The 25,807-nt window shown below is 40.5% G+C and overlaps 1 protein-coding gene across 3 annotated transcripts in view; it reads left to right on the forward strand.

The window, feature by feature from the left end:
* CFAP47 (cilia and flagella associated protein 47) overlaps positions 1 to 25,807 on the forward strand; it is a 503,999-nt gene that overhangs the window by 207,197 nt on the left and 270,995 nt on the right. For all 3 annotated transcript variants that reach the window (XM_053311021.1, XM_053311022.1, XM_053311023.1), the window contains 5 exons: positions 5,188 to 5,276; positions 6,652 to 6,738; positions 13,181 to 13,260; positions 15,290 to 15,438; positions 24,266 to 24,374. In XM_053311021.1, coding sequence (XP_053166996.1) covers positions 5,188 to 5,276; positions 6,652 to 6,738; positions 13,181 to 13,260; positions 15,290 to 15,438; positions 24,266 to 24,374 — 514 coding nt within the window. The remainder of the gene's footprint in view (positions 1 to 5,187; positions 5,277 to 6,651; positions 6,739 to 13,180; positions 13,261 to 15,289; positions 15,439 to 24,265; positions 24,375 to 25,807) is intronic.

Here is a 25,807-nt window from a genome sequence, read left to right on the forward strand (position 1 = left end):
CCCGATTGTTTGTCTCTCCAAATGATGAGCTTAAGGCCTATCACAGACACATTCGGACCATGGCTGAGGCGCTGGACCTAGATCTCCGTTTGGAACTGGCCACTATAGATGATCTGGTGTACAATTTCCTGCTTAAATCGCAATTAACCACACCGGTGGCACTTCCAATGCTCCCTGTGATTACACGAGCAGCAAAATGTGCTTGGGAGGTGCTCCACACCTCCACACCTACATCCAAGAAACTGGAAAGCCTTTATTGCATCATGGAGGAAGATAATGCTTATCTTCTGAAGCATCCAGCTCCCAACTCGCTGGTGATTGACTGCGCCACCAGTTCTATATCCAGAAGTCATTCCATTGTCCCGCTTGAGAAAGAAGGGCGTAAATTGGACATGCTCGGGAGGAAATTTTATTCGACTGTTTGTTTATCCATTAAGATGGCCAATTACGCAGCCTGTACTGCTAAATACACTCACTGCCTCTGGGACAATTTGTTGCCTGACCTTGATACCTTGTCCCCCGAGGAATTTAAAGTGAAATTCCGGAAAACATTGGAAACGTCTGGGGATCTTACAAAATGACAACTAAGCATAGCAAAACACCTAGTGGAGAGCGAATTTTGGACAATGGCTGCAGCCATAACACTCCGAAGACACAGATGGTTAAGATCCACCTCCTTACAGAATGACATGATGGACAAAATAGAGGGCCTTGCCTTTGATGGCTTGGGTCTGTTCAGTGAATCAACAGACTCCATGATGGAGTAGCTTAAGAAATCCAAATTTGCGACAAAGACCACACAGCCTTCTGCCTCAACCTATACCGCCAGGAATCATCCTTCCTGCAAACAATGAATCCCATTCTGCATTCAGGAATGGAAAGACTATAAGAAGACTTGCCCACCGTACCAGAGACACTCATACCACGGCAAGTTTAAATCCACCCAGTCACAGCACCCTAAAGCGTCAGAGACCCAGAAGCGTCTTTGAAACACAAGTCCGCCCACCGTCAGCTCTCCACTACCCATTCCCGCCTGCGGGGTTTTCTTTTCTATGTCCAACAGATTGTGTCATCCCTCTGTCTCTGGAGCAGCCTTCCATCAAGCTGTCCCGCCATGCCCCTGCATGGCACCATATAACATCAGACCGTTGAGTTCTGAAGATAATATCTTCAGGATATGCCATCGAATTCAAGATGGTCTTTTGCTTTATGGGAATGAGATTCACTCCTTCCACACCGACACTCCAAGCGGAGGTGGAGGAACTGTTGGAGAAGGGGGCGATAGTCCCGGTACAGTGGGCAGCCAGGTGAGAGGGGTTCTATTCCCACTGCTTTCAAGTTCCGAAGCGGGATGGGGGCATCTGCCCCATCATGGACCTTCGCCAATTGAACAAGTTTATTCACGTCAAAAAATTCAGGATGATGGCATTGTAGCAAATACTACCTCTCTTTCAAGGGGAGTGTTGGCTAGCAATGCTGGATCTCAAGGATCTCTATTTCCATGTCAACATCCGACCTCAACACTGAAAATTCTTATGTTTCATGGCTGGAAACCAAGTGTACCAATACAGCGTATTGCCCTTTGGACTGTCCACTGCGCCAAGGATTTTTACAAAGTGTATGGCCGCAGTGATCGCCTATCCCAGGATGCAGGGAGTCACCATCTACTGGTGACAACTGGCTCCTGATGTCAAAGGACAAAAGCATGTTACATTCTCAGATCCATTATGTATTGGAGGTCCTTCGAGGCCTGGGCATCCAAGTCAATTGGAAAAAGTCACACCTGGAGCCCATGCAGATTGCCAACTACATAGGTGCAGTGTTGGACACTGTAAACCAAAGGGCATTCTTGCCAGAAGAGAGATATGTTTGCATAAGAAATCTGGTAACTCTGTTCCAACAACATCCTGTGCAACCGGCACAGTCGATTCAACACCTGTTGGTCCTCATGGCCTCCTGCAATACGGTAATCTTCTATGCCCGCTTAAAAATGCGGAAATTACAGCTATGGTTTCTCTCGGTCTTCCATACTGCCAGAGACAGCCAAAGGAAGCTACTGGAGATACCAGCCCTGGTTCTTCAGTCCCTCACATGGTGGACAGAGCGCAGAAACCTCTTTGAAGGTGTGCCATTCCGTACTCCAACACCATCAATATGGCTGACAACAGATGCATCCCTTTTGGGTTGTGGGGCTCATTGTGAGGGCCACCGACCCAGGGCAAATGGACCTTGAGTCAGAGACAACTTCATATAAACTTTTTGGAGTTGTTTGCTGTCTTCCTTGCTCTTCGGGCCTTCTTGCGACATCTACAGGGCGCATGTATTCAAGTCCAGCTGGACAACATGACGGCACAGGCATACATCAACTGCCAAGGTGGGACAGTCTCTCGGAGCTTTTGCGCATTCGGGGTCTAGATGTGGCACTGGTGTATTCGGCACCAGATTTACCCTCTAGCAGTGCCTATCAAAAGTCAGGACAACACTCTAGTGGACAACCTTAGTCGAGTTTTTCCCCAAGGAAGTCATCACGAATGGTAGCTTAACTCTAGGTATCTCAGTCCCTTCTTCTGTCGGTGGCTGCAGCTGTCAGTAGATCTCTTTGCGACCTCGGCAAACATGAAGTGTGCCCGCTTCTGCTCCAGGGCGGAACATGACCCCAGGTCTGTGGGGGACACCTTTCAACTGGACTGGGCAAGGGAAACACCATACATGTCCCCTCCCCAACCTATAATCGCAAGGGTAGTGGCTTGTCTCTTGTCGGACCCTGTAGCCTGTATTCTTGTGACCCTTTGGTCGTCAAGGCAACCTTGGTTTCCTCAGGTACGCAGACTGCCCGAGAATCATTTTCACCACTTTCCATCAAGGCCCGGACCTCCTTTCTTAGGACGAGGGTCACGTCCTTCATGCTCCATCTGACTGCTTGGCGAATAGGCTTCTGAACAAGATCTTGTTGGATCAGAGAAAAGCTTCTACTAGGCGCAACTGCTTCAAAAATTGGCTTCGTTTCAAAACCTATGCGAAGTCTCGAGGTCCACCCTGAAGTCCCAAGGTCTGACAAATGTTTCTCTAAAAGTTCACCTGGCAGCCCTTTCATCTAAGCATCCGAGTTGTGATGGGAAGACTCTCTTCTCATATCCACTGAGCAAAGCCTTCTTAAAAGGTCTCTCCAACATCTATCCTCCTGTTAAAACACCAGTAGAACCTTGGAGCTTGACATTAGTGCTTTCCTCACTTACACAAAAGCCCTTTAAGCCAATGGCGACGGCACTGTTGAAATTGGTCTCCCTGAAAACCGCATTCCTGATTGCAATAACAATGGCGCGACGTGTCAGTGAGCTTACGGCTCTGCGAGTTGATTCCCCCTTCATGAGATTTCACAAGGATAAGGTCCACATAGGTCTGGACCCCTCCTTTCTGCCAAAAATTGTCTCTTAGTTTGACCTAGATCAGGACATAATTTTACCTACCCTTTTTCGGAATCCTCAGTCGGTTCTGGAAAGGTCCATGCACTCGTTGGACGTACGCAGGGCTCTCTTTTTCTGCATGGCTCGGATAAGGGACTTTCGATCCACTACGCGTCTATTTGTTGCCTATAAGGACTCCGCCAAGGGTACCTGCATATCTAGACAAAGATTGTCACGGTGGCTAGTTGAGCTCATCTTGCTCGTCTATGAACTGCAACATAAGCCACCACCAGCACTCATCAAAGCTCACTCTACTCGGGCCTATGCTTATTCAGCAGCACAGTTTTTAGGAGTCAGTTTCATGGATATCTGCAAAGCAGCAACCTGGTCTTCAAATCTCCCATTTGTGAAACATTATGCCATAGACGTGCGCTCTGCTGCAGAGGCTAGCTTCAGGAGAAGTGTCCTTAAGCGGGTGTTACAATAACACTACTGCATCCTCCTCCTTGGGAAGCTTGCTAAACACCCATTCTTATAGCTGTCTTGGGATCCTGAACCAGATAAACAGGTTGTACACCTGTAACTGATGATCTGGTAGAGATCTGTCGACATCCATAAGACCCTCCCAACCTTCCCCTCTGCAGTAGTAGTAGAACTTCTATGTGCGTACTGGTATGTATACTGTTGTCCTTGGCGTACCCTAATGACGCCACTGAACTCACCTGCTTTTCCGGATGGTGGTCCAATAACTGAGGGATGTCGCATCCAGCCCGCTCTTAATACGACACTCTGCGTGGGGTCGAGGCTTGGATGCCTCGGCAAGCTGAGGCATGGCTACCGCAGGTTTCCTGCACAGGCGCAGAACCCATTCTTATGGATGTCGATGGATCTCTACCAGATCATCTGTTACAGGTGAGTAACCTGCTTTTTTAAAAGATTCATATCTAAAGTAAGAAAGCAGTATGCAGAGTATTTTGTAAACCCAGTTGAGAATGGTATTAAAACAAACACACTAAATTGGTTAGTGGATGCTACTTGAACCAAATTAGTGTAGTACTGTTGTTGCCAGGTCTCTGATATAACCATGGAGATTGGTATAGTTCACGGACAGTTAAAAAACAACAAAACTCTGTGCTAAGTTAGGATTTTTTATTTATTCCACCTCCCCCCCTTCTCTTCTTAATACTTGGATTCATGCCTTTTGCTTGATTCCAGCATCTGTGAATGTCGGTAAGCAGACCTCTCTCTTTAAGTACTACTCTTTAAGTACCTCTCTCGCCACCCTGGCCACCCATTCAGCACCAAACTGGTCCGCCCGAACCAGTCTTGGTTCTTTTTGATCACAGATCATACTGATCCTGGTTTGGCCTGAGATCGAACCTCTTAACTGGCCTGATTCAAGGCGAACTGGTTCAGTGCTGAATGTGCACACCTCTATTTTCAGGAGCACTATTCAACCTTATTCAGTGGTGGTAGTGGTTTTTGTTTCTTTTTTGGCAGAGTAGATTTGTGCCCCTCTTATAATTCTTTTTAAGGGTCTTCCCTTCACAGACATAGCACAGGTATTCTTTTTCATAGGCATACACAAATGTTGAATGGTTTTCCAAAGCAGACATTAACTAATGTTGAATGTTTGAGTAAGTTTCTTTATTTTTAGACCTTGGAACCAATAAAGAGCAGAGAATTGTGAAACAAACAACCAAACTGAATAAACAAAGAACAACCCCAATAACTATACACTGTGACTTTTTTCAGATTAGTATTACTTTTAATTTATTTACAGGGTACATTCATATGCAAATCTCCATGTTACGAGTTGAAGACAGTTAATCTGCAAGTTACTAATCCTTTCAGAATTGATGGACCATTCAGGTATGCAGTTACATTAAAATGGTTTGATATATTGCTAGTTTGATATATATTGCTCAGAGAGGAGAGCTGGTCTTATAGTAGCAAGCATGACTTGCCCCCTTAGCTAAACAGGGTCTGCCCTGGTTGCATATGAAAGAGAGACTAGAAGTGTGAGCCCTGTAAGATATTCCCCTCAGAGCTGCTCTGGGAAGAGCAGAAGGTTTCAAGTTCCCTCCCTGGGTTCTCCAAGACAGGGCTGAGAGAGATTCCTGCCTGCAACCTTGGAAAAGCTGCTGCCAGTCTGTGAAGACAATACAGAGCTAGATAGACCAATGGTCAGTATATGGCAGCTTCCTATGTTCCTATGACAATTATTCTGGGTCACGTACAGAATGATGGCCAGTGGAACATAGTCTATGCAGCCATTGCCTCCTTCCCTGGCAACCCTCTGGGCTTCCTGAAAAGCCTCTACCTAAATTTGAGGAACCTCATCAGCATCATGGACTGTGAGGCAGGCAGCTGCCACAGAAGGTGAGAGAGCCCACACTGGATGGAGAGCCCACACTGGATGGAGCTCCACTTAGCAGAACAGGTGTTTCTCCCCTGTTCACTCCCCTCTCCTTGCAGCCCCCAGTGCCACAGAAACAGCATTACCGAAGGTTCCTAAGCCCCCAGCAAGGGCTTTTCAGGAAGCCCAGGAGGCTGCCTAGGGAGGAGGCAACAGATGCACAAACTCTGCATTCTGCACAGCATTGTTCTTTGTCTGAGCAATTTATTTCCATAATCTTTTGGTTTTCTTTAAAGGTAAAACAAAACAAAACACAGTAAATGTTAAAATTTACCAGGGCGTATTGGAAAATGTCTAAATTATGAAGAAATTAATTGCTTTTCAGATATTACATTGCATATATTGTGATTTCATTTATATGCTTGTCAGTTTTCAATTGTCTTCAAGACATTTGTACTCCAAATATGAAATCATGAATGAAACATTTATTTTGTCTTTTATTCCCCAAATACATGCCTTTGACCATAGGCGTTCAGCTTCATCCCCAATATTGCGGTTGCAGGTTTTTCTTTTCTTTTTGTCTATGAGGAATTGAAGGTTGTACTGACAGTGGAAAAAGAATAATCAGTTTCACACTAATCTGTTACACTGCTAAATAATAGTTTGCCCATTTTTATGTGTATACCCCATAAATGGATGGGTTCTCTAGATAACTATTGGATAAATGGACCTTACAATAAAAACAGAACACATTCAGAGACTTTGAGATGGGTACATCTACTGTATGTTCTAAAAATCCTAAGTAACACTGTGTTCTGTGTTTTGTGTCTTACACTTCATTACATTAAAAAATTGTTGGGCTTTTTGCTGAATTGGCAATATTTTTAGTGTCATTTTAGTTGAATCAACAACTTATATTACTGAGCCTGAGCAATTAAATCAAGTCAGCCAAATAAAACAAGGTAAAATAAAAAGGTAAGTTTTCAAACTTATTAACTAGTAGTTCAATGGAATATAACATACAAACTTTTCAGGACCTCTTTAATGCGCAAATAAAACATAAAACAGATGTTAAAATAGCAAACATTTTGATGTTGCACATCAACTTCAGTTGTTACATGATTGGTTGACACTAACAGGATTGGCTAATTACTGTCAGTTTTGCGGAGTCATGACATTGAGGTATTGTACTTAAGAGCACGTTTCAGTCACCAATGTATAACACGCTAATTACACTGATGCGTAATGTGGAAACATTTGCTATTTTAACATCTGTTTTATGTTTTATTTATTTGCACATTAAAGATGTCCTGAAAAGTTTGTGTTCTTTTGGAGAATGCATATTTCATCGCCTTAAATACTGTCTTATTCAAAAGCAATGTAATTTTAGTGTATCTTTCATATATCCATAATAGGTTATTATATAATGATAGTAATAGCAAAACATTACATTAGAAGTTAGAATGTTGGGAATGCTACAAAAAAGTCATTGGACATCCTGCACTCCAGGTTTAGAGATTAAGAGGCAGGATTCGCTTTATTCCCCTCTTTTAAAATATATTAGCCTTGTTGTATATTGGTTATTAAAGAAACAATGTTTTGCTTTATGGAGACTATTCCAATAAAAAATAATAGATCTCGGATATTTTTATGAGCAGAATGCAAGACTCTGTCAGCTCTTGTTTACATATCTCTTGTTGCTTAGAAACAGAATTTGCATTCCATTGTATCCATTTTTTCATGTGTGTTTCTATCCTGGAATAGTTCTTTGTTTCAAGAAAGTTACATCTTCACTAAAACAAGGAAAAACCTTGTATTACTTTGTATCAGATTAGTGATTGAAAGAAGCTAGTTTTTGCATACTTAAATCAATTTATTTTTTAAATATTAGCTACACTTGCTTTATCAGTATACAATAAAAATATTTTATGACCAGCTGCTTTTCAATACCAATGTCCATTTTAAATTGATAGCAGGGTTTATATTGTAGGGATTTATAATGTGTGAGTTTATTTAATTCATTATCTTTTAAGGTAAGAATGTTTCTTCAACCTAGTCAAGACTATTTATTTTAAGCAAAAATAAACTGGAGCCAATAATTTCTAAATATCATATATAATAATTCTGTAATCATAAAACTTTGTTTTTAGGAGTGACGTTTATATTATAATCATAAAATTAAACTCTAGTCTAGAACTGAAATGACTCAGAGTAATTCCTTGGTATACACTTTAATATCATTAACTCTTACCTGTGTGTGCTATAATTGTTCTTTTCATAAACATAACTGTCCCGCTTACCTCTCATTAACAAAGATGGGAATGTCTTGAGATCACAAAAGACACTATAAAATTATAATGAGCCAATATTGATGCCAAGAAAAAAATCTATGATGCTCAGACCTTTGTTCCTGTGTGTTAGCTCTTTTATCTGCTTCTGATTCTTCCCCCTTCATATTCATGGAGATATGAAACAGTCTGGCCACCATGCCCCTTTTAAATAGACAAAAATAGAAGATTAAATAAATGTTGTACTTTTTCTTATGGTCTATTGGGACCCCATTTTGAGGTCCCAATGTGTTTCACCATAGGTCTCTGAAACAAGTGGCACCAAAGAACTTTAGCCCAATTAAAGTACATTATTATATGTGTGAGTGTGTTATAGTGTTTCCCCAAATGAGGGATGAGTTGAAAGAGCTCAACAGAAAATCCTCTGGGGCCCTCTGTAATCCAGATTTCTTTATGTAGTTTGTAGATAACTGAAATGCAAGCTTTCCTACTCACCATTAGAATTGATATTGCTACTTCTCCTTTCAGGCATTAGTATAGGGAGTTTAGTTTGAGCATAACATTCCTAATTCCATTATCCAATTGCAAGATCTAATTATGGAAAATGTAATTTTGTTCTACAAAGTTAGAGATAATAAGCAAGAAATTGGTGAGACATGTATGTTCTACAGATTGTTAATGTCATTTTTAGCAATAGATGTATGAATGGTTCACTTTTATCATACCTCAATAATTGCTCTGATTTTGTTTTTAATTTCTTATTTACTATTGCTTTGCACAATCTAAGGGAGACAGCTATTCAGCATATGTATATGATAGAAAAGTAATATTTGATCTCCTAAATACAAATACATAAATAACATTTGTAGCTTAATATGTCTCAATTACATATCACCACAAATTAATGATGAAAAACAATTTAGCAGTTATAAACATTCTTCAAGAATTAAAGAGGAAACACAAAGTTCAGTCTTTGATATGTTTTATTTATAACTAAACTTTAAATATAAGTTTTAATGTCAGATGCAGAGCAAGCATATCTATGTATATTGGGCATGATCCAACCAAAATTAAAGGCTTTTCTCACTTCTTTATATTGAGGATTAAGTATGTACTCCTATTAAGATCCATGGGTCTTAGCTGGATTGTGCCCACTGTTGTTAGCAAATACTTCTTGCATTCTACAAATGTAGATATGTACTTGACATCTCATATCTTCTGCCAGTCTGGAGCTGTATCAGATGTATTAAGGGGAACAGCCACCTAATGGCGCAGCGGGGAAATGCTTGACTAACAAGCAGAAGGTTGCCAGTTCGAATTCCTGCTAGTACTATATTCCTGCTAGTACTATATGTGGCTATAGCTAGTACTATAGCCAATGGTAAACCCCTCCTGTATTCTACCAAAAGAAAAACACAGGGCTCTGTGGGGACCAGGAGTCGAAATCGACTTGACTGTACACATTTAACCTTACCGTTTGGTCACATATGGTTTGACCTTTTGGATGCTGTTATGTTATGAGAGGGATTTCATGTCCCAGGTTTCAAGTTTGCATGTAGAAGGTCCCAGGTTCAATCCCTAGCATCTCCAGGTAGGGCTGGGAAAGGCTCCTTCCTGAAACCTTGGAGAGCCGCTACCAGTCAGTGAAGGTAATACTGAGCTAGATGAATGAATTGTTCAACTATTAGGCAGCTTCCTATGTTCCAAAGTCACATAATAATATACCCTTTTCAGACTTTTATATTAAACAAGTGGTCTTGAAATATGTGAACTAAAGTTGTTATGATATAGAGAAATGCATGTAATATTGTCATGTTTGTCTCTAAGTTATGCTAGAATATAAATTGCCTGCTTAAGATTTCCATTAAGTGATCGTGTTCTATCTGAGTTCATGACGGGATGATAAAAATATTAATACTACATATAATGGACCCAGAAAATTTTACTTGGCTGCCAAATTCTCATTAAAACAATATCAGCCACAACTGGCTATGAACAAGTGGGGGGATACAGGATAGCAAACTCAGGGATTGCATTTCAACAATTGTGTGTATTTTAGACTGTTTATGTGGGTTTAATGAGGCAAGTCAGCCATTAAACAAATAAAATGGATAAAAAATTAAATAAGCATAACAGAAATAAGTAACATAAAGGAAAATAAAACTCTGCTAAGGTTTTAATCATAAGCTACTTACTTGTGAGTAAATTCATTGAAATCAGTGAATTTTTCCATCAACTTTGTTTAGGGTTGTGCTAAGTAGGATAGTTCAGTGACACATGGCTAACCATAAGATAATAAGTCATAATCTCAAGGGGACAATTTGAATATACAATTACAAATTAAAATAAGCAAGTTAACGATATGGAAATGTAATTGAAAGAGCTTAGAGTAGCTGCATAGAATGTTGGCTTAGGGGATGAGTCCTATGAGACTGCAAGTAGATTTAGGAATTCCAGATGTGGAAACAGAGTTTCAAATTCAAGGTGACTCAGTTGTAACAGTTAATTACAAGAAAGTCTTGATTTTAGTAGCTTAATTTAGACATTCAGGCAAATATCTAGTATCAGGACAGTTTAATAGAAAAATTAAGAATCACATATTAAAATCAATTTTATCATGTATACTATACACGTGTGGTGCTATTCCTTGCAAGAACATTTAATGTAACTATTTAGGAAGTTGTGTCAGAACAATGAAAGAATGAAGGCATCTTAAACGGACCAGAAAAAAGACTGGTGGCATGCATGCACTGGATGTAACTACCTTTGATGCTACACCATCCTCATAAATATGTAAAAAGCCCTATCCTCTCTATTTATCCAATTTGATGATATGGGCTGAAGACTAAAAGAACCAAACTTGTCATATTTTCTCCAAGGCAGCTCAGCCCATAGAAGTCAACCATCTCTTTAAAGGGAATGGGATATAAGGTCAATGGGAGGCTGTAGGGACTAGAACTAGAGAGCAGTCTCTAGAAGGCAAGCTATATCCTGAGCCCTGGTTATGATGGCACTTTGTACTGCTCTGATCATGTTCCCAGTCTAGTCCTTGCAGCCTCACTTTGGCCTCATGCCGTATATCCCTCACATTCCTTAGCTAGCACTTTTAGGTCACTGCCCAGTTCTATAACATGATCTGTATATGGTTTCCTGTAGGGATGTGCACAAAGCTGGTTTGCCTGGTTCGGTTCGAATTTGAACCAGGTTCGATCCAGGAGGGGGAGGTTTGGTTTTGGTTTTGCTCAAACCTCCCCCTGGTTCAGTTTGAATTCAAACGGTTTCAACCCGTTTTGAACCATTTTGAACTGGTTTGAACCAGTTCGAACCTCCAAAAGTGGGTGGGGTGGTAGCTGGCACCCATGGGTACCTACCACCCAAACCCCAAAGCAATCGGACATTCGTATGATTTTTTATGAATTTTTGAAATTTATTTTTATTTTTTCTCATAGGGTACAATGGTATTCAAACCAGTCCATTATTCCCTATTGTGGAGCACCCATGGGTGCCAATAACCACCCAAACCCCAAAGCAATCAGGCACTCCTACGATTTTTTATGAATATTTGAAATATTTTTAATTATTTTCCTCATAGGGTATAATGGGACCCGAACCAGCCCATTATCCCCTATTGTGGCTCATCTAGGGGCACAAAAGTGGTGTGGGTGGTAGCCACTCAGGGGTGTCTACCATCCACAAAACTCCAAGGCAATCGGACACTCCTCCGATTATTGAATTTTCAAAGTATTTTTGAATTCCTCATAGGGAATAATGAGGATTGCAGCAATTGTATAGCTTCACGTCGGGGGGAAAGGAGTGTCCTAGAGCAGAGTGTGGTGGGTGGTAGTTCCCAAAGTGGGCAAGGAAACTATCAGAATTATTTGAAAGGAATTGGGCAAAAGGCTGGTTTTTAAGTGATTTTTGAAGTTTATGTGTCTTTATGGTTAGCAGATGAGAGTGGATTCATGGTTTGTCATTGAAAATCTAATATGCTACCAAAGAATCTACACTCAGAAAACCTCAGAAACAACAAAACCCAGTACCCCATGGGTTAGCAACCTATGGGGGTGGTTGGCACCCTTGCTCTGGGCCACCCCAGCACCCCCATAAGTAATGGGGCTGCTGAAACCTCCATTCTTCCCTATGGAGGAAAACCTTAAAGCCACTTGTGTTGTGCTGGGGTGGCCCAGAGTGAGTCTAGTGCACCCCCTGTTTGGTTCAAATTTGAACCTGCAGCTCGAACCTGATGGCTGGTTTGGTTTGAATTCAAACCTTTGAATCACCCCAGTTCGAATTCGAACCTTCGAACCACCTCGGTTCGAATTCGAACCGGTTCGCACATCCCTAGTTTCCTGTGTGTTTAATATTGTGGCTGTTCTCAAGCACAGGCAAAACTTGGCAAAAGAAGCCAAGCCCATATGTGAAGTCTTGCCTGTGTGTGAGAGTTGCTGGTATCATGCTCAATCCCAGTGGTGCATTGGCAACAAACCCGCCAAGCCAGCCACCCTCTTAAACAGGGTTAAGAGCTAGCAATCTCTTAGCCATGTTTTTTGGATCATCTGCCAGCCCCAGCTGCTTGCAGCCGGGGCTGAGAGACTGCGGGGCTCCAGGCTGGTGTCAGGGTGCACCGTACACTTGTGCCAGTGCATTATGGGAGTTCCAGGGGTTGAGTCAATGTGCCCCTCCACACTGCCCGAGGAGGCAACTCCATGTCTGGGCACGCGATCTCCACATCCAGACAAACAGCAAGGACTGTCTGCGGGGGGGGGGGGGGTAAGATTTTTGAGGCCTCCTCCCTTGCCCCTTCAAGCCCTTTCTCATGGATCATGAGAAAGGGCTCATTGTCTTTTTGATGCTGCTAATTGGTTTTTCCAAGCAATATGTTTAAATTAATATTTACCAGAATTACTGTAAGTAGTTGACATCTAATATGGTATTTATCTGAAAAAAAAACCACTCAAAAATTGATGTATAGTTCAGAGTCTATGTAATTCCAGGCAGTGTCTCAGGATGGACCTTAGCCAGGCATTCTAGTTGCCACTACATGTAAAGGAAGTATTGAACAGTATTATGAAATGTGAATTAAGTTACAGGTCATATGAATTTTACAATTCTGTGTTCTCCCCCCTTAGTTCTGAAACTGACATGAAAATGACATGTGATGTGATAGGTGTAAAAGGATTTTATGATCAAAAGGACAACCCAACTGAATGTAAGCAGTATTTCTTTTTTTATCTCACATTATATTTTCTTTGTTAAGCAGACCACATGCAAAGCTTTGTGAATGATCCTTTAAAAATATCAAATGTTTTCAATAATATCACTTGATTATGATATGTCTGAGTCCAAAAACAATTAAGACACTCTTATTAAGGTAGTTGCAATATGGGGGCGGGGGGGATGGTTAACTCCCTTCCCCTGTGCTATGATCCCAATATGGATTGTCTTCCCCCAAACAAACAGAAATGCAAATATCTATTTTACGTCATATATAGATTGACCTAATGTGGCGGGCACTCACTCCCCCACCCCCAGCTTAGAATATTTGAATGCACCCATACACACATCCCTCTACTACAATCACCTCATATGTTCATAGAGTATCAATAGTGAAGAGAGAGCTGTCACCAAGCCAGTGCCCCCACCACCCTCAGGGGCCCAGGGACTTTTGTCCTCCTTTGTTTAATTATAGTTACATCTCTGCTGTAAGCATGAAAAACAAACTGATCAGTCCAGACAGTGTCATGTCACGTTAGAGTACCCTAGAGGAACAAACCAAGTCAGAGAGAAGGACTTCTGAAAAATGAGGAAATTAAGTTTAGTTTTACAGAAAAGAAACACAATGCAAACATTGGGTACTGGCAATATATGAAGCAGGAGTGAAGGCAGATCTGTGAATGTGAAGGGGGAAGGAATGAGGAGGAAAGATGCTTGAATGGCTCTGTGGCTGTGGGGCAAGGACCATTTGAAGAGGGGCTGAGGAGTAAAGCAGAGTTTTACCTTTCCTACAGTCTGCTGTTTCATGAGTTACACCAAGGGGGTGGATCTCGTCAGGGAAGATCCAAGGGACCCGTCCATGAAGGTACTGCCAAGCCAGATGGAAATGAGGCAGCAGGCTGCTGTACTCTGAATTCCAAGGATCTAAGGCACTCTGCTTGCCAGCAGCCAATACAGGAGAACATCAGGGTTCTAAGGCAGTTGGGTACAGGGATTAGCCTGTAGCAAGGCCACACAGGAAATGGTGTTTAGGTGTTTTCAAGGATTTGTATGCACCAAGAGGCATTTTGATTCCTCTGAAATGGGGGGCTCCATCCTCACCTTCTTCATTGCTGCAAACTTAATGTGGGCATTTGTCTACTATTGGGAGAAAAGGGGGAAGAGTCCCAATGTGTATATTGAGTTAATTGGAGTGTGGGGCTAAAATTTAAAAGCTATTGCTGAACAGAATATATAATAATACTGAACACCACAAGATTAAGTTTCTAGAACTGAATTTGACTTAAATAGGTGTGTGCATGAACCAAGGTTTGTGTACAGGTTCAGCACTCCAAGCTGCCACGGGGGGAGTGGGGGAGCGGCAATCAGGACCTTTAAAAATGAACTTGCATGGAAGCCATGTGTGTGCCAGTGCCATGTGCAGGCTGTTGAAGGGAGCGCCATTGCAGCAGGAAGCTGTATGGGGCAGTGCAGAGCAGATAAGGACCTGCTTTACTCCCCTTTAAAGGTCCTGATCGTTGGTTCCAAATCTGTGTCTGAAATTTTCTTTGCATTATAGTTTTATTGTTAGCCATACTGAGAGAGCAAAATTATTCATTCACTTGTTTGTTGTTTTACAATTTGTACCTTACTATATTTCAACAAGGTAATCAAGGGTGATTTAGTTTCATGCTAGTAAAAACTGTTCCTACAAGTATAATCAGAGCAGAAACTATAGCTTTATATCGCAGGAATAACTATGCATGTATAACATACTTTTTTGATTATTTTTTATAATGTGAACTTTGAAAAGTGACTTATTCCATTTTTTCTGAAGTCATAAAATGTTAGTAATGAATGATCAATCTTTGTTTTGTAACCTTATAACCAGTTTATCTATTGTTTAGGAATTAGAAAAATTGAATACTAATTTTGATAATATATTTGTAATGCTAGTGTTTATAACTTGCAATGTTTCATTACCAGAGCCGATGTATTTACTAGCTTTGGTGCTGTATATAAACATCAAAATCATATTTTTGCAGTGAATCCTTCCAATTGCTTCCTACAAGAGTTTTTCAGCCCAATGAATGCAGTTTTCCTGGACAAAGAAAGTTCTACAATGCTCACTCTTCACTATCTTCCTTTTAATATGGGAAAACGTTATTGTGCCATAATTTTGGTCAATGAGCAGGTAAATAGGTTTTTTGGTTTTTTTAAACTATAATTCAAATGTTAGTGATCTGAAAATTAGGACACTATTTTTTTGTTTGGAAATGTTTGTATTAACATATCAAAACCTTGTCATAACTATCTATATTTTTGTGATGTCCTCCCATTTTCCCTTCTCCTCCAGTGCCCTCGCCCCTTGGCTCCATATACTCATTGATACATAGGATACACTCATAATGTAGGGATGGAAAAACATGTTGCGGAACAGGTATCTGTGCACACATATGCTCATGCGTACACTTCTTTTTAAAGACTCTACATTCCCATTCCATCAAAGGGTTATTATTTTATAAGAATCTAAATGGAAGTGCTCAGGCTTTTTCAACCTTCTTTCTACTATAAGAATAATTATTCTGTGGAGGAGAAAAATGGTACTTCTGTCTCTTGCAGAAATTGACCTTCATTTACAGGTGTAAGGACTGCCTGCAGGTAGAACCATAAATTCTTGAGGTATATTAAATGGTACCTGCATTTCAAAGTTAATGAGTGGGACCAGACTGTCCTAGTAAAGACTAAAATACTGCTTTAGCTTTACCGCAATTAGAGTTTCATAATGGGCTATCATTTCAGGTGATGTGCTTAATTTTTGCTTGTCGGTGTAAAACAAATGAATAGCAATGAGTGCTACTCCCTCCCACCCCCCAGTTCACATACTATGGGTACAAACAGCTGTTATTCCTCACTGATATGATATACTGGTATATCTGATCTTAATATAAGAAAAGCCCTGCTTGATCAGCCCAAAGCCCATCCAGTCCAGCATCCTGTTTCACACAGTGGCCCACCAGATGCCTCTGAGATGCCGACAGGCAAGAAGTGAGGGCATGCCCTCTTTCTTGTTGTTGTTTGCCTGCAACTGGTATTAAGAGGCATTGTGCTTCTGTGGCTAGAAGTGGCGTATTGCCACCAGCCTAGTAACCACTGATAGACCTGTTCTCGATGAATTTGTCTAAGCCCCTTTTAAAACCATCCAAGCTATTGGCCATCACCACATCCCATGGCAAAAAATTCCATAAATTAATTATGCACTATGTGAAAAAGTACTTCATCTTGTTGGTCCTAATTTTCCCGACCTTCAGTTTCATGGGGTGGCCCTGGTTCTAGTGTTGTGAGAGAGGGATAAAAATTTCTCTCTGCCCACTTTCTCTACTCCATACATAATTTTATACACCTCAATCATGTCTCCCTAAAGTTGTCTCTTTTATAAACTAAAATGCCCCAGGTGTTGTAGCATTGCTTCGTAAGGAAGACACTCTAGGCCCCTGATCATCTTCATTGCCCTCTTCTGCACCTTTTCCAGTTATACAATGTCCTCCTTAAGATATGTTGACCAGAACTGCACGCAGTACTCCAAATGTGGCCACACCATAATTTGTATAAGTGCATTATAATTATTAGCACTTTTATTTTCAATCCCCTTTCTAGTGATTCCAAGAATGGAATTGGCCTTTTTCACAGCTGTCACACATTGACACTTTCAATGGCTGTCCACCACAACCCCAAGATCTCTCTCCTGGTCAGTCACTGACAGCTCATACCCAAATAATTCACAATGACTTATACTAAAGCTTCCAGCAGAGATAGTAGCAAAACAAAGTAAGTTGCAGGTCCTGACAACTTTCCATCAGATTATTATGAATGTGTGAACTATGTGGCCCCACTTCTAACAAAGGTATATAATTACTGGCCGACATTCTAACACTGTATGCATGCTCCAAACACCAGCACAAGCCATACTAGACCTCACGCTAGTTCTTATGCTTCTAAAGTGCAGTCTCTCCTGCACAAGCGCTCAAATACTTCAGAGCTCTTCCTGGACTCCAGAAGTGCTCTGTTAGAGCAGAAATTGTAGAACTGATATTGTAGAATAGGAAAATGTGCAGAAGAGGGCAACCAGTATTTCCGTTCCAATAACATTCTTCCAGAGTGCAGGGAGAGCTCTGAAACAATTGGAGCATGTACACAGTGTTAGGCGGGATATCAAAATTAGATTATTAAAACCAATTCTGGAGATATGGTAGGATAAAACAGTTTCTAACAAATTTCCACCTTTTCCTGTGTTCAACAAAGTTCCTCATCAAAGACTCTTGAGAAAACTTAGCAATCATGGGATAAGGAAACAGGTTCATATGTAGATTGGTAACTGGCTGAAGGACAGGAAACAGAAGGTTGGAATAAATGGACCGTTCTCTAAATGGAGGGAAGTAAGAAGTGGGGGCCCCCAGGGATTGGTCCTGTGACCAGTGCTCTTTAACTTGTTCATAAATCATCTAGAAGTTGGGGTAAGCAGCGAGGTGGCCAAATTTGCAGATGAATCCCAACTATTTAGGGTAATGAAATCCAATAGAGATTGCAAGAAGCTCCAAAAGGATCTCTCCAAACTGGGGGAGTGGGCAATGAGATGGCAAATGTTGTTCAATGTAAGCAAGTGTAAAGTGATGCATATTGCGGCAAAAAACACCAACTTCACATATACACTGATGGGATCTAAGCTACTTCACAGGGTTGTTGTGAGGAGGAACTTAAATATGTAGTACACTGCTCTGGGCTCCTTGGAGCAGGATATAAAACGTAGTAGTAATCATCATCATCATCATCCCCCAGTGAGGCACTACCTTGGCGTGGTTGTGGGGCTTGCATGCTCTGAGGAACGTGAGAGCTATGTCAGAGGTCCAAACATATTGGACAGGTCTCACCAGAGGAGCCAGATGAAGAGTGCCTCTTCCATCAACAATATGGTGAGATGTAATTTTAATAAATCTATACCGGATCGGTCGTCGCCCGGGTCAACAAGGACCGCATCAGGTGCTGGAGTCCCTGGACATCTGGTGGCAAGTGGGCTACAGGACTCAGGATCTTCAGTTGAGCAACCAGGGCTGGAGACTGCAAGGTTACTGGAAGAAACGTCGCTTAACCAGAAAAAATATACGAAAAACAGCAACAAGGAAATAATGATCTGCTATTACAAGTCTAGTCCAACTAGAAGAGGTTATTTTAAAAGAATGTACCAAATTTGGAAAGAGAAGCATCCAGATACAGAAAGAACAGAACAAAGGCTAGCAGACCAGAGAAGATTCATAATAAGAAATAAAGTATTCACAGGAGTTGAGCTGGAAGAACTGCAAAGAGCAACACAGGCTCAAGATATGGAAGAAGAATTACCACCAACTGAAGCAGTTGTTCGTGCGCAGGTGGAGAAGGTGTTGGAAATAGAGGATGCCACTGTTGCTGAACTGTTTCAAAATCAAAACCAGGCAACTTCCCTTTTGCCTTCACCTCAAAAACCCAAATGCCTTTTAACAGAAAGGGAACAAGAAATAAAGCAAAAAATAACTGAGCACATGAACCAAACAACCACCAGGGTTCGACTTCCAGCTCTAAAAACAGTTGCCAAAAAACAACTTGCCCAGGCATTAAAAGATGTCAGTGCTGCACTTGCAGAAATAACAACCAAGAATTTGCAAGAAACAAACCAACTAATGTACAGTGCAGCAACAATAACAACACAAGAGCTCAGATATAAGATCAATGGACCTGTCAAAAAAGAAAGTAGTACATCACGTAAATGGAAGGTTCGATTAGAAAATAAAATCTCCAGACTTAGATCAGATGCTAGTAAATTGAAAGATATGAAAGACAAGAAGCTGAAGAATGAAAACACCAAACAGTATCTGATCCAAAAATACCACCTAGATTCAAGGAAAATTAGAGAAGTCCTGGAAATAATAAAGCAGCAAATAACAGCGGTGTCAAAGAAGATTAGCAGATGCAAAGCCAGAATTACACAACACAGGCAGAATCTCCAATTCCCGTTGAATCAGAGATGTTTCTACCAAAGCATAGAAGGAGAAACTGCAAGAAACCTAGAAACAAAAAATAAAGAAGAAACGGTGCAATTCTGGGGGAAATTATGGGACAATCCAAAGATTATAATAAAAAAGCAGGCTGGATGAAGGAGGTTGAAGAATGTAACCAACAAATGCAAGATCTAACAATAATACCAGAATTAATAAATGAAAGAGCAGAGAAAATTAAAAATTGGACTGCTCCAGGCGACGATGAACTGCATGGCTTTTGGCTTAAACACCTAACAAGCCTTCATAAACATCTATCAAAACAGTTCAATCACATTTTGCATGGAGGTGATATTGAACAATGGTTAACAACTGAGAAAACCCATCTTATAATGAAAGACGCAGCAAAAGGTGCAGTTCCAAGTAATTATAGACTGATAACCTGCCTGCCAACCATGTTCAAATTATTAACTGGAATAATAGCACTTATTACCTAGCAAACAGCTACCAGTTCAACAGAAAGGAAATTGCGCGAATACCAGAGGCACAAAAGACCAACTGCTGATTGACAAAATGATTTTAGAGAATTGCAAGAGAAAAAAAACAAATCTAAGTGTTGCATGGATTGACTACAAAAAGGCTTTTGACTCATTGCCTCACACATGGATACTAAAATGTTTAGAAACAACTGGTGTGAGCAAAAAAATCCAGATATTTATAAAAATAGCAATGAGCATGTGGAGTACACAGTTAACAATGGCGAGACACTTGGACAGGTTAGCATTAGAAGAGGTATTTTCCAAGGGGACTCACTATCCCCTCTGTTGTTTGTAATCGCCATGACTCCACTTTCACAAATACTAAACAAAACAGGCCTCGAATACCAAACATCTAAAACAGCAAGTAAAATCAACCATCTGCTGTACATGGACAATCTGAAGTTGTATGGAAAGTCCCAGTCAGAAATTGAATCACTGCTAAACAGTGTCTGTATATTCAGTAGCGATATAGCAATGGAGTTTGGACTAGACAAGTGTGCTGCATTAATAATGAACAGAGGGAAAATAACAAAAACAGAAGGAATAGAACTGCCCAATGGAAGCAAGATCAAGAACCTGGAAGAGAAAGAACATTACAAATACTTGGGCATTCTCCAGGCTGATAACATTGCACACTCTGAAGTGAAAAGAAAAATTGGAAGTGAATACATCAAGAGAGTTAGAAAAATCCTAAAGTTGAAACTCAATGGCGGGAACACCATACAAGCCATAAACACCTGGGCTATACCTGTTATCAGATACACTGCAGGAATAATAGACTGGACCCAGGCAGAACTAGAGACGCTAGATCGTAAGACCAGGAAAATCATGACCATCAATCATGTTCTGCACTCCCGCAGTGATATAGATAGGCTATACCTCCCTCGCAGCTCAGGTGGAAGAGGAATGTTGCAAGTCCATCAAACAGTAGAGGAGGAGAAAAGAGGCCTTGAAGAATATAGCAAGGACAGTGAAGAAGATACACTTAAAATGGTCAATAACGAGAAACTATTCAACACCAATGAAACAAAGCAGGCCTGCAAGAAAGAACAAGTCAAGAACCGAGCAGAAAAATGGAAAAATAAGCCACTGCATGGTCAATATTTGCACAATAGAAGTGGAAAATCAGACATCACCAAGACCTGGCAATGGCTTAAGAATGGCAACTTGAAGAAAGAAACAGAGGGTTTAATACAGGCTGCACAAGAGCAGACACGAAGAACAAATGAAATAAGCGCAAAAGTTGAAAAATCCACCACAAACACCAAGTGCCGCCTTTGTCAAGAAGCAGATGAAACAGTGGACCATCTAATCATCTGTTGTAAAAAGATCGCACAGACTGACTACAAACAAAGGCATGACATGGTAGCAGGGATGATACACTGGAACATCTGCAAAAAATACAAACTACCTGTCGCCAAAAATTGGTGGGACCATAAAATTGACAAAGTTGTAGAAAATGAAGAAGCAAAAATATTATGGGACTTCTGACTACAAACAGACAAACATCTGCCACACAGTACACCAGATATAACTGTAGTTGAGAAGAAAGAAAAACAAGTCAAAATAATTGACATAGCAATACCAGGGGATAGCAGAACAGAAGAAAAAGAAATAGAAAAAATCACCAAATACAAAGATCTACAAATTGAAATTGAAAGGCTGTGGCAGAAAAAGGCCAAAATAATCCCAGTGGTAATTGGCGCCCTAGGTGCAATTCCAAAACAACTTGAAGAGCCCCAGATGCTGTAGCCTAGCCTCAAAGGGAAGGGGCTCCAGGCCCCTGATCATTTTGGTTTCCCTCTTCTGTACCTTTCCCAGTTCTACAATATCCTTCTTAAGATACGGTAACCAAAGCTGTACACGGTACTCCAGATGTGGCCGCACCATAGATTTGTATAAGGCTATTATAATATTAGCATTTTTATTTTCATTCCCCTTCCTAATGATTCCTAGTATAGAATTAGCCTTTTTCACAGCTGTCATGCATTGAGTGGACACTTTCAACGCCATAGGGGCCAAAGAAATCACCACCAGCCAATTACAAAAAGCAACTTTACTAGGAACAGCCTATATTCTGTGACAATATCTATAAGAACAGCAAGAACACTGATAATAAAATTCAACCATCCCAGGTCCTTGGGAAGGACTCGATGTCTGAATAAAACAAACCAGTTAATAACACCTGTCTGACTGTGTAAACAAGAAATAATAATAATCTGAGCTGTTGGTGACTGACCAGGAGAGAGATCTTGGAGTTGTAGTGAGCAGCTCATTGAAAGTGTCCACTCAATGCATGGCAGCTGTGAAAATGGCTAATTCTATGCTAGGAATCAGTAGGAAGGGGATTGAAAATAAAAATGCTAATATTATAATAGCCTTATACAAATCTATGGTGCAGCCACATCTGGAGTACCGTGTACAGCTTTGGTTACCGTATCTTAAGAAGGATATTGTAGAACTGGAAAAGGTGCAGAAGAGGGCAACCAAAATGATCAGGGGCCTAGAGCCCCTCCCCTTTGAGGCTAGGCTACAGCATCTGGGGCTCTTTACCTTGGAAAGAGGTGACTAAGGGGAGACATGATCGAGGTATATACAATTATGCATGGAGTGGAGAGGGTGGACATAGAATTTTTTTCTCCCTCTCTTTCAACACCCCTTTGACCAATTTCTTTGAAATTTGGGTGGTAGTTTCCACCCATTGGGCACTACCACTCAACCCACTGTGGCCACAAAATGGAAGTCTGAATCTCTGAATTTTTTATGGTCTGAATCTATGTGATTTGTTTTGTACCCAAATCTGGGCAGAGGTGATTTGTTCTGTCTACAAATTGCTCGAATCAGCTAGATTCAGGTACAGATCATTTTCTATTCGAATTTATTTGAACATCCCTATTGGAAACTAGCTGAGCTTCTACCCTTTTCTGCAGCCCAGCTGCAGTGGAGGGAGAAGGAACGATTTTTACTGCTCTTTCCTCCTGCTAAAGGGCTATTGACTTGCAGGAATATGTTTGTGAGGGTCACACAGATTATTTTTTTGAACCCCTGTTGAAAGAAAAGAAGATGAGTGTAAAACAGCAAATAATTTTTTGACTGTTGGTTAGTTTGCCAAATGTGACATGGTGAAAACCCACAAAAAATTATGAAGAAAAATTTGGAATATGCACTATCTGGAATAGTTTTAAGCTGGAACTGCTCTAAAGGCATCTGGTCCATAGGACTCCTGCTCTATTGTGTGGAAGAAAAAATGTCTGACTGTTAAAGGGTGAACACCTGCTGATATTGGATAAAAATTGCTGGTTCCTTTTGCATGATTTACCACCAGGAATGGACACCTCTATTCATAGTCATATTGTTGGACATTACTTCTTCCACACAGTTGCATCCATGGGAACATTAGATGAGGATGCTTTTATAACATCTAAACTGGGCCTTCGGTTAGATCGCATCCTGAGCAGCTTCATTAAGTAGACCCAAATATCAATTGTATTACCTCAAAAGGAATTTCATTGGGTTTCTTTTGATGGAATATTTGATGCCTACTTGATGGTTTTTTAGAGCAATATGAGCATGTACATGCAGAGAAATTTCAAACCTTATGTCAGGAAAAATCAAGAGTCTCAATTATCATAAGGGGACTGATAGTCCAGTCAGTACCCTTTGCTTAGGGAAGGGTTATCCATATGAAGGGCATGCATACACCCACCACTCTTTCAGTTCTCTTAAGCTGATGTGTGCAACTGGCCAGAGTGATGGAAATGCCAGTCAGCTGTTCCCAGGGTGGAACTCCAATCAGCCTGCAGCAGTCCTATTACGACAAATATGTTCAGTTGATAAATTATTGATTTGAACTGTGTGGTTTACAGCAAACATCTAATTAATTTATGCTAAGATGTTTTTCGTAGTTATAGCCGTGGCATGGAATCCACTTTTCTGTGGGCTCATCCAAGAGTGCTCCTGTGACATTTAAAGGCTGCTTCCATATGGGCAAGATTTCTTGTGCAAATCCTTGCTGTACATTTGGCATCCCTGATCCTGACTGCGGGTTAATTGTACAGACGAACCCATATGATTGGGTTTGCTTGTGTGGTGGCAAGCCTTTAAATATTATAGCAATGCCGTGGGATGAATTTATGGGGAAACTGACTTTCCTGCCACTATTTTTTTGTCTTAAGAACAACTGAGTTAAGGGCAGAAGAATGACAGATGCCTCTGTTCATTACTTCTTTTTCCCCCCAAAGCTTAATTACTAACGTTATATCTTGTGTAATATCTCCATTTTGGTTTATTTAAGAAGCTTCAGAGTTGAGGCTTTCAAATACATGAAATATTTTCTTGTAAGTCAAACTTCAGTGTTACTATAATGGATCTTTGTTTGTTAATAGTCTGAGAGGCTTTTAATTTGTTCTGCATGAATTGCTTTCAGAATTGAAATGTGTATGTTCTTGTGTTTCAGATTGGGGAATTTGTGTACCTGGTGGAAGGAACATGTGGCTTACCATTGCCTTCAGGCTTACTTCCGATGGATAGCCCAAATGTTCTGGGCATTAGCAGTATGTTAGAAGGTAGAGTGGAAATATGAGGGAAAATAAAATCGTGTTTGCAATGTATTAAACTTCAGCTGCAATAAATAGAGAAAAGAGTGAGGTATTTTGCAGTATAGAGATATCAGGAAAGTGCCATGAAATATATAATTGTTTCCTTTTCTGGCTCCTCAAATGGTAGTCAAACATTTTTATTTGGATTACAAATTACTGCCCACAAATATTTCTTTTCCTGCCACATGGCAGCTCTGTGCTGGTAAAAAGAATCTAGAATTAATTTCAGTACTCTCCAGATATCATTATCAGTCATAGTTTATTCTCTGGTTGCTTCAGCATTGTAGATTTGCAGCATATGGTTATGACTCCGCTTAAACGAGCACTGCGCCAGGTGAATATTCCTAGACAGAAAAGTATTCACGTTTGATATAAGTAGTTTCCTAATCATTTGTCAAAGCCACATGGAGAAGTACCCTTGAAGATACCAAAAATGCTTCAAGCTTTAATACTTTGAAATATGCCAGGCCCAGAAATCTGTTTAGCTCTTTTAAGAGGCTTTAAATAGTGTTTACACCACAATATTACTTTAATTTGGCTGATGAAGATCAGATTTGTAGTCTTTGTTCAATTAGTATCCTCCAGACATGCTACCATCAGAATTTATTGCTGGTTGATAATGACTATAAGCTGGCAATCCATGCAGACGATAGTCAAAGGAGAAGGAAAGGTTACTTATCCAGTAATTGTAATTCTTGAAGATAATGGCCTGTATAGCCTTCATTCACTTTACATGGATCCATACAGCAAATTACCTTCAAAGAGCTACAGTTACTGCATAAGTGACCTTTCTTTCAGACATCTTCCTGCATGTCCATTGAATGAGGTCCAAACAGTCCTGACAGCAAAGAATTTATGCTCTTTGTGCCCCAAGGCTTCTCTAAAATAGGGCACACACTGATGTGATTGTATCCAAGAGAAATATAGCTGCAGTTCTTTATGACCATTAGGTTAGAAATATAAAGCATTGGCAACAGGACATGTAAAGCCTTTTAACAATTCACTTGACCCATCTCTGTTTAATTGCATCCAGTTTTTACAGTACATACTGAGGTTTTGTTTCTCTGCTGTGCTTCTGAAAGACAAGCAGCATGAGCTGTCATCCTGGAAATGAACTATCTCTCCACACATTTATGTACACATTGGTGTTTATTTATGTATTTTAGGTCTGTTTTAACCACTCCCCCATCCTTCAGGTTCCCTCTTTTTTTGGCTGTTTCATGGCTTGTAGAAGTTATGTTTTCTTCTGGCACATAAATAAGTTGTCCTTATATCCACCCCCCCTGCAGAAAGGAATGAAAATGAAAATAATAATTAGAAGAATTAATAAAAAATAAAAGAATAAAAGAATAATTAAGATGGACATCTATTTCTATCACAATAGTCTAAACCGGAGGAAA

This window comes from Hemicordylus capensis, chromosome 3 (genome assembly GCF_027244095.1).
Source record: "Hemicordylus capensis ecotype Gifberg chromosome 3, rHemCap1.1.pri, whole genome shotgun sequence".
NCBI lineage: Eukaryota > Metazoa > Chordata > Lepidosauria > Squamata > Cordylidae > Hemicordylus > Hemicordylus capensis.